Source organism: Nicotiana tabacum, chromosome 22 (assembly GCF_000715075.1).
Source record: "Nicotiana tabacum cultivar K326 chromosome 22, ASM71507v2, whole genome shotgun sequence".
Classification (NCBI taxonomy): domain Eukaryota; kingdom Viridiplantae; phylum Streptophyta; class Magnoliopsida; order Solanales; family Solanaceae; genus Nicotiana; species Nicotiana tabacum.
In genome coordinates, this window is record NC_134101.1 from 140244072 (window position 1) to 140258388 (window position 14317).

The 14317-nt window shown below is 36.3% G+C and overlaps 1 protein-coding gene across 1 annotated transcript; it reads right to left on the minus strand.

The window, feature by feature from the left end:
• Positions 1 to 226: 226 nt before the first annotated feature.
• Positions 227 to 6439, minus strand: LOC107790889 (U-box domain-containing protein 3-like). Its single transcript, XM_016612863.2, has 5 exons — positions 6227 to 6439; positions 4385 to 4664; positions 2953 to 3069; positions 939 to 2819; positions 227 to 624 (listed from the first exon to the last, which is right to left on the minus strand). The coding sequence occupies exons 2-5, from the start codon at positions 4658 to 4660 to the stop codon at positions 559 to 561; spliced, it is 2340 nt and encodes a 779-aa protein (XP_016468349.1). The 5' UTR covers positions 4661 to 4664; positions 6227 to 6439; the 3' UTR covers positions 227 to 558.
• Between the last annotated feature and the right edge of the window lie 7878 nt (positions 6440 to 14317).

A 14317-nucleotide genomic window follows, 5' to 3' on the forward strand; every position in this document is an offset into this window, starting at 1 on the left:
GTATCATTAATCATACCTGATAATGAGATTAACGGCCAGGTGAAAAAATAAATAACTGATATTTCTGCTATTCAGTTGATGAATAATTCTAGACCACTGGATGTATGCCTACCCCAAAAAAGAAGAAAAAAATTGGTTAAACACCGAGCGCGAATAAGTTCTTTTTTGAGAAAAGATATTACAAACGAACTAGGTGTTTAGAAAATGAAGCAACGTCAAGAACATATGCTTTAAGAGATGGGCCCGATGCAAATATTCTAATATCAGTATTCACACATGTACAATATCTACCAGCTAACAATTGGTCTTCTAGAGACGAAAAAGCAACCATAGGGACAAAACCTTATTAGCAGTTGTTGCCAATTGTGAAAGCTACAACACAAGAATCTACTACCATTTACATATCAAATTCCTAACCAGTAGCAAACTACTTCCTAACGGTAAAACAAACAAGAATGTGGGAAACTTAAAAAAAATATTGCTCCTGAAAGAAAACAACTCTATGAATATTGAACCCCATAGCAAACCAGCATGAATCAATGAGTCAAAACTTTTACATCATGACTTCCCCCTTCCCGTGGCTCCTTCACGCTGGCTGCGGAAATGACTGAGAAGTTGTTGTGCCTGCTCCACCATAAGGAGAAAAAAATACAAACGTTATCACCCTGAAGCTGCGATAACTAACATTGAAAAATAAAAGGATAAAGAAAAAGAAAAAGAAAAAGAAAAAAATGTGTCATGGCGTTTCAGGGCACACACACTGTGGGTGTATATTCAATGTGGTTAAAAGCAGCTTGAAGTTTGTCAAGAGCGCAAGCGCTGATACATACCAGATCATACAAACCCTCCCATAAGAAGAGCAGAATCTATTCCTAAGTAAAACGTTTTCTAGTTATTGGACAAATAAGAACACTCTTCAAAGAAGACGAGCTACGTACCTTCTCCTTTGCTCTTGGGGAGCCCGACTGAGACAATGCAACAAGAGGTGGGACAGCACCTTCTTGCAACACTAATCGACAATACTTTGGACTGTTGAGACACAGTTGCAGCAGTATTGAGGCAGCATTTTCCTTTCCCCTCTGAGATCCAGTTTCAACAATCTCGACTAGTGATGGTATACCCCCTTCTCGGGCAATAGCTAAGGAGCCCTCTGCAATAGTAGACAAATTTGCAAGAAGAGCAACAGCCTTATCGACCAATTCATTTGAAGGGTCCAACAACCTAATGAGATGCTTCACAGCTCCAGCCTGAACAATGCGAGCCTTATTTTCATGAAATATTGACAGGTTAAATAATGCTGTAGCAGCATCTTTCTTCCCTCTGATGGTACCCGAACCAAGAAGATCAACCAACGCTTTAACTGCTCCAGATCGCCCAATCTTTTTCCTGTACTCTTCCAAAAGAGACAGACTAAAAAGAGCTGCCGCAGCATTCTCTTTTGCTCCAGCATTTCCTGTTCTCAGGACATGGATAAGGGGTTCAAGCGCCCCTTGTTCTGCAATAATGGCCTTGATGTCTTCATTTATTGATAAGTTTAGTAGTGCTGTGACAGCATGCTCTTGAGTTAACTTCACATCAGAGTGTAGCAAAGAGATGAGTGGAGCAATAGCCCCACATCGGCCTATAATAGCTCGGTTTTCCATGTTGTGCTTTGCAAGAAACCGCAATTCTGCTGCAGCCGTCGTTTGCACCTCAGTTGATTGACTATCCAAGTCTCTAATAAGCTTTTCAACATGGGAACTCGTGGTCAGATCATCAGGCATTGATTTTGTTGGTAAGGAAAGCTGTCTAGCGTGGTTGTGGAGTCCATTCACAGCCATTCCACCCATTGTTTTGGAGCTGTGATATTGCCTTGCAGATAAATTAGGAGAATTCCCAACACTCTTGTTACACGGAGAAGAAACGCGGTAATCACATTGTACCTCTCCAGATGTATCACTCACATTATCATGTTTGCTTGATATCCTGGAGACATCAGTTGACGCCGAGGGAAGATATTCAATACTGGAAACAGCACTTGATACTGATTCGCTCCTGCTGTGGCTATAGGAAACCCCTGAGGATGTGTGGCCAGATTTTTCAGCCTCCCTGATATGGCATGCACTAAATTCTTCTTCACTTAATTCAGAGGTGCAATCAATCTTCTGACTTTCAAAAGCTTGTCCACCTTGAAGAGAAAGTCTTGATGTTGAATTGCTAGTTTCTGAAGAACCTCGCATGTCGTCCATATCAGTAAGATGTCCAGATTTTGATGAGATTCCATCACGAGTGGACTCAAGATTCCCGTCGTCCAGTTTCACCTTGTTTTCTTCACACCAATTTTCTATCAGAGCCTTGACAGTGTAGTTTGGGATAAGATTTGAATGTGCGAGCACTTGGAGGGTTTTGGGGCATGTACTTAGTCCATGATCCAGCCATTTTTGAATCGAAGTCTTCTCATAAGTTTGGCCTGAAGCAATAATGACTGGATTCACCATCAGTTCCAGAGACAAAGGACACCGGAAATAAGGAGGGATCTTAATACCATCTATGGCCTTTAAGGTGTCAAGTTCAAGCATGCAATCACGAATATGAGAGAAGAGGTCAACGGAAATGGTGATCTTATCCAAATCTCCTCTTGTTTTATTATCTTTAGCCTTCATTCTCTCCTTCTCTAATGCAATACATTCATTCAACAGTTCTTCGTGAGATGTCAAATTAAGGGAGTGAATAATTTCTGTCAGGCTTTCAGAACGAAGTATCTTTCCTCCTTCAAGAGCCACGTTTATGTGTTTTGATATTTTCCCCACTTCGCAATTCTGAAGTTCCTGTATGAAGTGCTGAAGCACAGGAAATTGCAATCAGTCCAGATAATGTCAGGATCAAATAATTAACTGAGCTAGATTTAATGCAATATTAACAAGACAATGAAGGATACAACTAAAGACTCGTGATATTTAAAATGCTCCAGACCTGAATTTCAGAAAGGCTCAAAGTGGATGGTGATGATTCTACTAATTTACTTAAAATGTGAGATATCTTGAGTGCAAGGCTCTGGATTTTCAGCAATTGTGGCTCGCTCTGGAAAACCTGGAATATCAAATATCTAATAAGTTCTTATCAAAAAAATAGAAATGGAAAAGCTTGTGATAGGCTAGATTTGATTTTCCGTCACTTTGCTTCAATTCAATAAAACTGGACGATATAACAACTGTGGCTCAGTCCAAACAAGTCTGGTTGACTATATGAATCCTCACTAACCATGTTTCTTCATTTAAGCTCAACTCATGTATGATAACTGAAAAGAAATAATTTTTTTCAAACTGGAGATTTTATGGTAGAATGATATCAGGCGCGCAGCTTGATCTAATTTCCAGATTTTACAAATGGAGGATGAAAAGTAAAAGATTTACTACATATCCGGATTTCAATAAAAAGGTCGCCCTTCTCCTCCAAGGAGGGAGACCAAAAAAAAAGCATTAGAGAACTGATAAGAACATCATTCTCATGAATCATGAGCTTAGACATGAGCATTTGACGTGGTTATTGATATTATATTTATCCCCATTTAGATCAGCTGGATAAATGCAACACATTGATCTTACTCAGCAAGGCAAGTATATAAAAAGCCTGCAGAAAGTTTGTCCAAAATGAGAGTACTAGTCTACTAGATACATATGTGCATTCCTTTTTTTGATAGGTGATACATAAATCCATTCTATTTATGTGATAACAACACTTCAGTATTTCTGCACTTTGAGATAGTAATCGGAGCTGTGCATAACATGATCTATACTGAGCAGGCCTGATTATGTAAGGTATTTAAAGACTTTATTACACGAACATTATCTAACATAAGAAAAAGTTGGTCTGACATAATCAAAGCAAATAAAATAGCATAATACTTATCAACAGCACAATAAAACACCAACTCTCACTATAAGACAGTTGAGGACACCATGTACAGGCAACCAAGAGTTTTATTCTTCTTAGAGAGGAAGACTATTTCCTCAGAATTATCCACAACGACTAGTCTCAAACAGAGAAAGCAAACTAACACGAAAGGTAAAGGAAATGACAACGGCACTCAGGTCCTAACCACAATAAGAGGTAGCTTCATGTGCTGGCAAGTAATCAATGTAACATTGACAGCACAGAATTTAATCATGGATGATGAATCCTTTTAGAATGAATTATGTTTGAACAAAATAAATGCAACAGAAATTACAAAGTGCGAACTCCTTGGAAGCTGAAACATGAAAGCGTATACTTAATTAGGGAACAACAGTCAGATCAATTAACTCTGCCATGCAACCTACAGAAGATCCTAAATGTTGCATTCAGTTTTCCTTCATTTTGTGAGGATATGTCTACAACAGAGAAGGAAATTAAAAATGGCCGTTACCCAGAGAATCTTGCTCTTCTTAGGAGACCATTCTTCCAGTAATTCTCTAGCTTCATTAATGGCTATGTCCAGTTCTTCACACTGCCTTGATATGGTTTCATCGGAAGGAGCTTTTTGTTGAGCAATATCATCAAGTACTGGTTTTAAAAGCTTCAACAAAATCGCAATATTTTTATAACTCTTTTGACCAGGCATAGTCTTTGATGTTAGACACGTCACAAGATGAATGAATCGAGAGATACTGTTTATAAGGCACCTTACAGATGTCAACTCCATTAACCTGTCATGCATAAATCAAAAAGCATATTATCTACGCGGAGACTGGCAACAGATAGTCAAGATGAGGGGTGGAAAGATGCAGGTTAGATGTAGTTGTGATGATTGAACAGAACAACTACCCCTCTTATACCTTCTTCTTATATGGTTCACAAAAAATTCTCCGACAGCAAAAACTGATCAGTTTGGTAATCTTTTTGCCCCAACTTATAGAATACTCTTTCCATATCAGAACTTCCAAAACACTAGGTCATATCTTACCATCCACCTAAGCGCTGGTGAACACACACACTTGGTACCTACGCTAGTGGGTAGTAGCAGGTACCAAGTGAAATAGACAGGTGCGCTGGCTTGAACACCACCGTTACAAATAACAACATTCGAACTTCAAGATGTTTAATATATTTCCACCAATAATCTAATCATAACGATTTTCACAAGTTTCTAGAATTTAATTCATTTCACTACCTATTTAAACTTGTAATCTGATGTTCTTTTTCTCTATCGAAGTAACTTCTCTCACCCATCATTTTGGTATTTTTGCAATGCTACTTATATAATACTATGCAAATCAACTAACAACAAGTGTCTCACATATTATCAAAAGGGAGAGAGACAGAGAAAGAGGAGTAGCAAGTTAACAAGAACAAGAGATCAAAAGAGAAACAAATATAACAAACAATTATAGGTGATCTTTTTTTTTGATGAAGTAATATGTTTCATTAAGAAGGCATCAAGAAGATGCAAAGTTACAAGAAGCATAAGAGCTACATAAACAAAAATTACAGGAGAACATTGTTTGCCTCAAATCAAAGTCTCAAATTAGGACAAGTGAGCTAACAAAATCCAAAAGCTGTCCTGTACTATTTATTGGTGACAACTTTGTCCAGCAAAAAAGGTTAAGAAGGCATTTGGATTTGAGTAAGTGATCTAGGAGCATGACGTGAAGTCCGGACATCGATCTTATTATCTATTCAATGAACTACAAACTACAAATGCTATCTTGAGACAGTTTGATATAGCTATCATGTGCTTAGATGGAAAGCAGTATGAATAGAATTACTTTGTGTCAAATGTCTGTCCTACAACTCTTTAAAAGTCAAAATCTACTTGTTCTACCATATTTTTGCACAGATTGGACAAATTAGCACAAAATTTCAATTTCAAGTACCTTGAGCAATAACAAGCAGCACTAGTTAAAGAATTACCATCAAATTCTATTTCCTTAAATGAGTTCACACAAATCCTTTTTTTTCCACTTTCCAAAGTTTAGATATACTGAAACCACAATGCCAAAATTAAAAAACATTTGATTTAGACACCAAAAAAGATAAAAGATTAAAAAAAAATTTAGCACATATGATATTGTTACATTGTTTATTGGCAACTCCCGAAACTTAACAATTAAACATCATAGCAAACCACAGCTAAATCAAACAAGAAAAACTGAAAACAGAATTGAAAAATATTAAGATAAAAACAAAAACCCACAAAATACAATTACAAACCATAAAATCCAATTAGCAGATTGAATTAAAAGTAAGAAAACAGCAGCTTTGGTTGTACCTGGAGCTTAGATGGTGCACGAAAAAAAAAAATCAGATCTTGAAAAAACAATGGTGTTTCAAAAAGGGAAAAAATCTCAACATGAGTATTCAAATGGGTAGAGCATAGAATCAAATGACTCCTTTTTCTCCAACAATTCTTGCCAACCCTTTTTGCAGTGTTTCATTGTAGAGAGAAGGAGCAAAAGGGAAGAAAAGAAAATAATGTTAAATTGGTGGGGCCCTTTATAGCTGCATATTTGTTTGGTGATGCTGTGAAAATTTATTATACTAATTAATGTGATTAATTAAGGATTAAAATATGGGGTAATAGGAATCTAAATTATGAACTGATAAAAGGGGAAATTAATTCTTGGAACATTGCAGAGAGTACCATCCATTTACTTTCCAGAAATGACAGTATTTGAAATGACTAATGAACCCTCCTGATAGAGTTCAATATTTTTTCTCCGTGCCAATCACAAATATAATTAATACTTAATTATTATTACCAAATGAATTTGGAGTGCTAAATAACAAATATTATTGTTCCTCTTCTAAAAATGAAAAGTTTTTCAAATGAGATGAAAGCAATAACCTCTTTAGTTGGGCTGAAAAATATTAAAATTTCTATTCTTTTAATTTTTCAATTCCTTGGGAGTTTTTTTAAAAAATATTTTTCATAATTTTTTAGGTTGAAAAATCATTTAGAATTTTACCACTTTTGATCTACATTTATGAAATATTTACGGAAGAGATTTATAGATTTTTTAATAAAATTATCATGTGGATGTGATATGTAAGCAAGCTATTGCTTTTGTACTTAAGTGATTCAGGTTACAGTAGTTGTGGTCCAATTATTCCAACTTAGCAATGACAAAACAGGAAGTCAAAAACCAAATGCACCAATTGCAAATTGTTTACTCTCTCCGCTCCACAATAAGTGATCAATTTATTTTTGACACGTCCATTATGAAAATACTAAATTCTATATAAAAACACATAGTATGACTAAATTATCCTTAATTAAATATTTAATGCGAGGAGTAAGAAAACTTTTTAGGTTTATATATATAAAGGTAATTTTGTAAAAATAAATTAACTTTTTTTAATTATATAAATAAATACTTATTTTAAACTAAAATAAAAAAATAAATTGATCACTTTCTCGCGGGAATGAAAAGAAAAACTTTTGAAAAAGATTAACAACATTAATTCTGCTAACTAATCATTGGCAACAATGTGTGGCTAACATGAAAGTGGCGTCGCTTTAATCATCTTGCTTTAAGAAATTGTCAAAAACCAGAACATTCCTCTATTTCGAGTCAAAGGGTCTCATTTTTTTCACGGAGTCAAACGGTCTCTCCGTTTTTATTTTCTTTTTTCCTTATCTATTTAAAATTTGTGTATTGTGTGAATTTTGTAACTTATTCTTTCATTTTAATTTATAAAATAGTTTACGTTGTTATAACAGTAATATTATTTATTTATACGTCACAAGTTCTTAGATTTGAATCTAATTAACCAGAGAGGTGGGGGGAAGTACGTGATATTTTTCTGTCAAATTAATATTTTTTATACCATAGTGAATCAAATTATATTTCACTTTCATGCTCGATATAACCTTATTACATAAAAGCAATAGATGGAATACTTTGGTGTTGAAGCCGAGCGTGCAAGAGAAATCATGACAGATGTCAAAGTATATTTGTTCTGGGAAATTATTAATTTATCCATTTGCATGAAGCTGTTTATTTATTTACCACAATAAACATTTTTAAATAAGGAAATGACAGCCTATAATTATTTATTTTGGTCGCTGACCACAAAACAAAAAGGTTTTTGGATATTAAATAATTTTGACCAAAGGACAAGTTGAGAATCGCTGTAACATCAAAATTGACTATTAAATCCACATGCAAGTTTAATGCACTTTACTATACCAAATTAGAAACTCAAACAACAACTTGGCTTTTGCTAACGTCAAGTCAAACTGCCCTAAAGTTGGCATTAAAAATACGGAGTAATATTGATAACGTGCATGGTCCCATTTAGGAATAGGCCAGTCTATGACAACCTAAATCATTTTGTCATAAATTTTCACCTTTTAGCAACCTGCGTTTCAAAGATTTTTCACATTCTGGATATATGTTTTTATGATATTTTTTAGATTACAATTAGAAGTGTTTACCCTCGAAAACGGATAAATACGCGGTTTTAAGGATATGTAATATAATTTGGCACAAATTAAGAAGATAGATTAATATTGAAATTGACGATAAAAGAATAAATGCAAACCACACGAATTGAATAGCCTTGGCCCTCGAGTTCAGTCACCCTTGAACCAAAAGATGTTTCAACTAACGTATTGATGGGTTTTCAATGTCTTTGCCTTATGCTTCTTATGTTTTGATGATCTAACAAACTTGTTGTGAAGAACCAGATATAGAACCTGGCCCAGATGATATACATTTCAACTGACCTGGTCCAAGTCTGAAAATCAGCAAATGAATGAACGACCACAGGGAGGAACACAACAGAGACCTGGTGACCTGGACCCTTAGGGTTCTTCGATACAAGTACAAGTCAGTGACCGTCCGCAATCATTATAAAGAGGAACACAACAGGGACCTGGTCCCTTAGGGTTCTCTGACAGAAGTACAAGTCACTGTACAGTTGGAACGTAGCAGCAGAAGGTGACCATCTCGCAATTGTTACAGAAGAGGAACACAACTAGGACCTGGTTCGTTAGTGTTCTCTGACAGAAGTACAAGTCGACTATCCAGCTGGAACGCAACTGCACAAAAGTGGTTGTGCAGACAGTACAACAGTCACTTCTCATTGGGAAAAAACGTGTACCAAGAATTGACATCACTATCTATTGTGATGTCTTTTGTGATATAACAACCTGGTGCAAGGCACAACATCTTTGTGCATTCAGTGATACTCTCTCAAGCATAACAGTGTTTATCCAGTATTGAAGTCACTGGTGTATCAAGAACAAGAAGACAACTCTACTAAGGATCAGTTTCTAAAAGAGTTTATGTACATCCGTAGTTGAGTTGTAATCTTATTATTTGCTCTTCATTGTATTTCCTAGTTTGCTTTCTTAGATGCTTTGTCTTAGGAAAAAACCAAAAATCTGTAAACTTTTGAGTTTATGTTGTGACTAGGAATAGTCATAAGTTTAAAGCCTTTGTAACTAGGAGAGTTATAAAGTGGCTTGTGGCGAGAGCATCACAAGTTAGTTGAAGTCTTTGTAATAGGGTTATTGCAAATTGACTTGTAATAGGGAGATTGCAAGTTAGTGAAGTTAAAAGCCTACAAGAGTAGGTCGTGGTTTTTTGATCCCCTTGTGTGGGATTTTTCCACGTAAAAATCTCTTGTCTTCTTTACTTTCAGTTTCTATAGAATTCTTAGCATTATCTCATATAAGACCAGGTACTCTATAGTTTGGTGGACTCATATAAACTAACAATTGGTATCAGAGCAGGTTCTTTCTAAAAGGTTAACACCTAGAAAGGATCTCAATGGCTGCTCTACCCAACTTTGAGGAAGGACAATCAACCTACAGACCTCCCAGATTCAATAGTTAGTACTATGGCTGATGGAAAACACGCATGCATGATTTTATGATGGCAGAAGATTCAGTACTGTGGGACATCATTTGTGATGGTCCACATGTCCCCATGAAGAAGCTTGAATAAACAGGACCAATGGTACCAAAAGGCAAAAAAAAGTACAGCAACATTAACTGAAAAGTTGTAGAAAAGAACTATCGTGCCAAGAAAATCTTGATGTGTGGCATAGGACCTGATGAGTACAACAGAGTCTCAGCTTGTGACATTGCCAAAGAAATATGGGAAGCATTGCAAACCGCACACGAAGGAACTACTCAGGTCAAACAGTCCAAGATCGACATGCTCACCACAGAATATGAGCTCTTTAGGATGAAGGATGATGAGTCTATACAAGATATGCACACCAAATTCACCTCCATCATAAATGAGCTTCATTCACTTGGAGATGTCATTCCCAGAAACAAGCTTGTAAGGAAAATCCTCAGTGTTCTACCTGGTTCTTGGGAAAGTAAGGTAAATGCCATTACTGAAGCTAAAGATCTACAAACTCTGACTATGGATGAGTTGATTGGTAATCTGAAGACATACGAGATGAAAAGAAAGAAAGATAGTGAAAGAAGAGAGACTAAGAAGGAAAAGAACATGGTACTCAAAGCTGAAAGCAGTGAATCAAGTGATGAAGATAGTGACATGGCATATCTTACTAAGAGATTTCAAACTATGGTTCAAAGACATGGTGGTATACCAAAGTGGGGCAGTTCAAGTAAAGCAAGGAACAACGATCTTTGTCACAGATGTGGAAAGCCAGGGCATTTCATCAAAGACTGCCCACTCGCGAAACAGAAGCAATACAAACAAAATCCTAACAAAGCAGCAAAAAGGAGCCTGGTTCCAGACAAATGATTCAATCGAAAAAGTGCTGCTGACAATATTATTAAGCAGGCTTTTGCTGCTTGGGGAGACTCCTCTAGTAAATTTGAAAAGGAACCATATGCAGAAAATAGTTTCATGATGGAAGTGGAAACTGAAGCAACGAAGTATGATTCACTGTTCGCGCTGATGGCCCAGTCTGATGATGATAGAGAAGATGAAGACGATGAGGTAAACTTCAGGGATGTTCAGAGAAATCTGAAATCCTACTCTTCTAAGAAGCTAGGGTCGTTAGAAAATGTCCTAGTTGATGCTTATTATATCCTTGTTAATAATAAGGAGATCCTGACCATAGAACTAGGAGAGGCCGAACAATCTAGAGATGATCTGGTGGTCTGTCTAGTGAACCTAAATGAGACCATAGCTAATCTTGAAAAAGAAAAGGAAGCCTTGAATGAAAGAATAACTAGTGTGAAAAATGAGAGAAACGACCTGATGGTAGTAGTTGTTGATCTAAAAGAAACAATAGAAGGTCTTAGCAATGAGAAACACACCTTAGAAGGAAAAAATGCAACTACTGAGGAAGAGAGGGATGACCTTTTAGTGATATGCACCGATCTAGAGGAAACCATTGAAGGACTCAATAGAGAACATAGGAATGTGAGTCTTGGGAAAGGAAAGTAAGTAGCTAATGAGACACACATCATGCTTGAAAAGGAATTAACTATTGTGAAAACCAGTCTACGTAGTGAACTTGAGAAGAATCAGCAACTTCAAGCTGAATTGGAGAAAGTAAGAATTGATCTTGAGAAATCTCTGAAGTGGACCTGGTCCTCAGATGTTGTCACTGCCATGTATCTTAACAATAGTGGAAACAGGTAGGGCATTGGGTTTCAAAGGGATAAAACTCCTTACAACCCTCACAGCAAGTATGTCACTGTCCCTAATAACTGGCTATGTACCCACTATGGGAACAATGGGCATTTTAAGGAAAATTGTCAGGCTAGGGTTCAGTCTGTTCAGAAAAACAAAGTGTTTACTGATAAAGTGACTACTAAAAAAGTACCAGGTACCACTCGCAAGATGCGAATGTTGTCTGCATGGACTAGGAAAGCCCTTATTCATCCTTTCTATCATAACAAGGGACCCAAACTAGTTTGGGTTCCTAAATCTAACCTTTGATTTGGATGTGCAGGGAACAGTGAGAGGAAGCGGACTGAAATGGACTATGGACTGTGGATGCTCAAAGCACGTGACTAAAAACATCGTGAATTTCTTCTCACTGAAAGCCTTGCAGGAAGGGAATGTATCCTTAAAAAGAAAGGAGAGGTACATTCTCAGCAAATGTAAAGTTGGAAAGTTTTTTTTGACACTCAGTTAGGAACGTGTACTATGTGAATGGCCTAAAGTACAGGTACCAATCTGATAACTGGCCGAGTGGTCTCAGTGGACAAAGGAAACAAGAACATCCACTCGGTCGACTATGAATCTCCAAAAGCTAGTGGTATTGTTGATACCCAATTTTTCCCTGTATATTTTTAAATATACAAAATACTTTCAAAATAGCATGAATATACATATATAAGTATGTCCCAAGGTTTTAGTATTTTTTTTCACTTAATTTTAATGATTTTTAAATCAATTTATTTCCTTATTTTAGCAAGAAAACCCAATAATTCTTCCCAAAATTATCATTTTGGTGATTCATCTATTGGATTCTCATATTTGCATTAAATATAGCTAACATAATTTTTGCATATTTTTTGTAAATTTATTTAGTATTTTTAAAGCTAAATTGCGCGTAATTGCGATATTAGCTTTTTTTAAGATTTAATGGTGTTTATATTTATAAGATTAACTTCAGTATTTTTAATTGGATAATTATGTATTATTAATCATTTTAGTACCTTTAATTTACTCCCAGAAATTAGTTTACTATTTTTATAAATTAAACAAGGGAAAAAGTGGCTATTTAAATGTTAGCCCATTTCATTTCAATTTTGGCCAGATTTGAACCCCTAATTAAACCCAATATCAAACCCAATTACCCAACCCAAATCCTAAATCTACCCGACCACAACCCGTTTGAATGACTGGCCCGGATCCCCATTTAATCCAGGCCGTTGATCAAAATGATCAACGGCCACCATTCATCCTTCCTAAATTAAACCAAACAACCCCCCAAACCCCACTCATTTCCCTCACTCAACCGACTCTCTCTCTATCTCTCTATCTCTCTATCTTTAGTTCTCTCTAGAACCTTCCCCTTCCCCTCCTCTCCGATGAGTCTCATCCATCTTCTCCGGCCATCTCCTGGCCTGAATCTATGGTGGTCTCACCACCTACCAACCTCCTTCCATGGTGCATACACGCTCGTTTGTTGAGGTTTCATGGCCTGAGCACGAAGAAGCTTCGTCCAGGCCTCGTTGATTCGAGTTTTATGGCCATCTCCAGCCTTGCTCCGACAAGCTATATCTGTTTCGATCCTGGCCTCAATTCCTCCTTCTTTGATCCAGGCCTTTCTCACCGTTTGGATTCCTCTAAAACCCTAGCTTTTGAGGTTTTTCTGATCTCTTTAGATCTGTTCCAGATCCATGTTTTCCCTAAGTTTTTAAACGATTTCTTGATATTTCTTTTAAAGCTATGTTTTCAAAACCCTTTATTTTTTCCGACCTAGGGTTTCTGAGTTATTTAGAGGCCTCTCTGATTTTCTTTATCTTTTGTATATTTTTTTACTACGTTTCTTCTACTGTGTTCTCTGTGAGTTTTTTTTATTAAGTTTCTTCCACTGTGTTCTTAATTGTTTCTTCTACCATGTTTCTCCTAACTGTGTTCTGATTAGTCTTCTTCTACTATGTTTCTTATTAGCTTCTTCTACTATGTTTCTTTGAGCTCTTCTATTATGATTCGCATGTTACTCTTTTACTATGTTTCTCATGAGTTTCCGTTACTGAAAAATCATGTCGAAGGCCCCAGTTCCCTTCTAAGATCTTTGAACTTGTTTTCGACTAGTATCTTCTTCTTGATTACTTGTCCTCTCATCTCGGCACTTGATTGATGGTAAAACCCTAAAATTTGGGGTTCATCCGAGTTTGAGAACATTGGCTATGTGATATGTTTGTCCTTTATCTTTAAAACCGTCTGATTTTAGAAACCCTAACTATTTTGAGTTTCTGAATTTGTTTCTCAACTGAGTCTCGAAATCTTTGTTTCAACCTCTGTCTCTTTAAGCAATTCTGATTTTCCGCTAAACTCTTCTAAGGTCTTTTACACTGGACCTTTTGTATGCTGTTTGATGCTACTTCTCTTCTACATTGCTAACCTATGTGACTACCATGATCCTATAGTCTACTATCTACTGATTTTGCAATGACACGTCATTTTCTTTCAGCTTAGCATGTTTGTATGCTCTTTATATGTGCTGAACTTCCCTCTAAAATGGCTTTCAAATTTGTGATTAGTTCAGACTTCCTTTTGTATAGGTTTGATTGATCTCTTTCCTTGTTGGCTGATTTCTTTGTGACTCGACATAAGTTAAAACTTTTCTCAGCTTTTTTGACTTGGTTCACTAATGGACCAGTGATTACAAAATCTCCGATCCTTAATTTACTGGCTACTAATTGATTTTTCTTACCTTATTTATGTAACCGTGTATTTCAAAA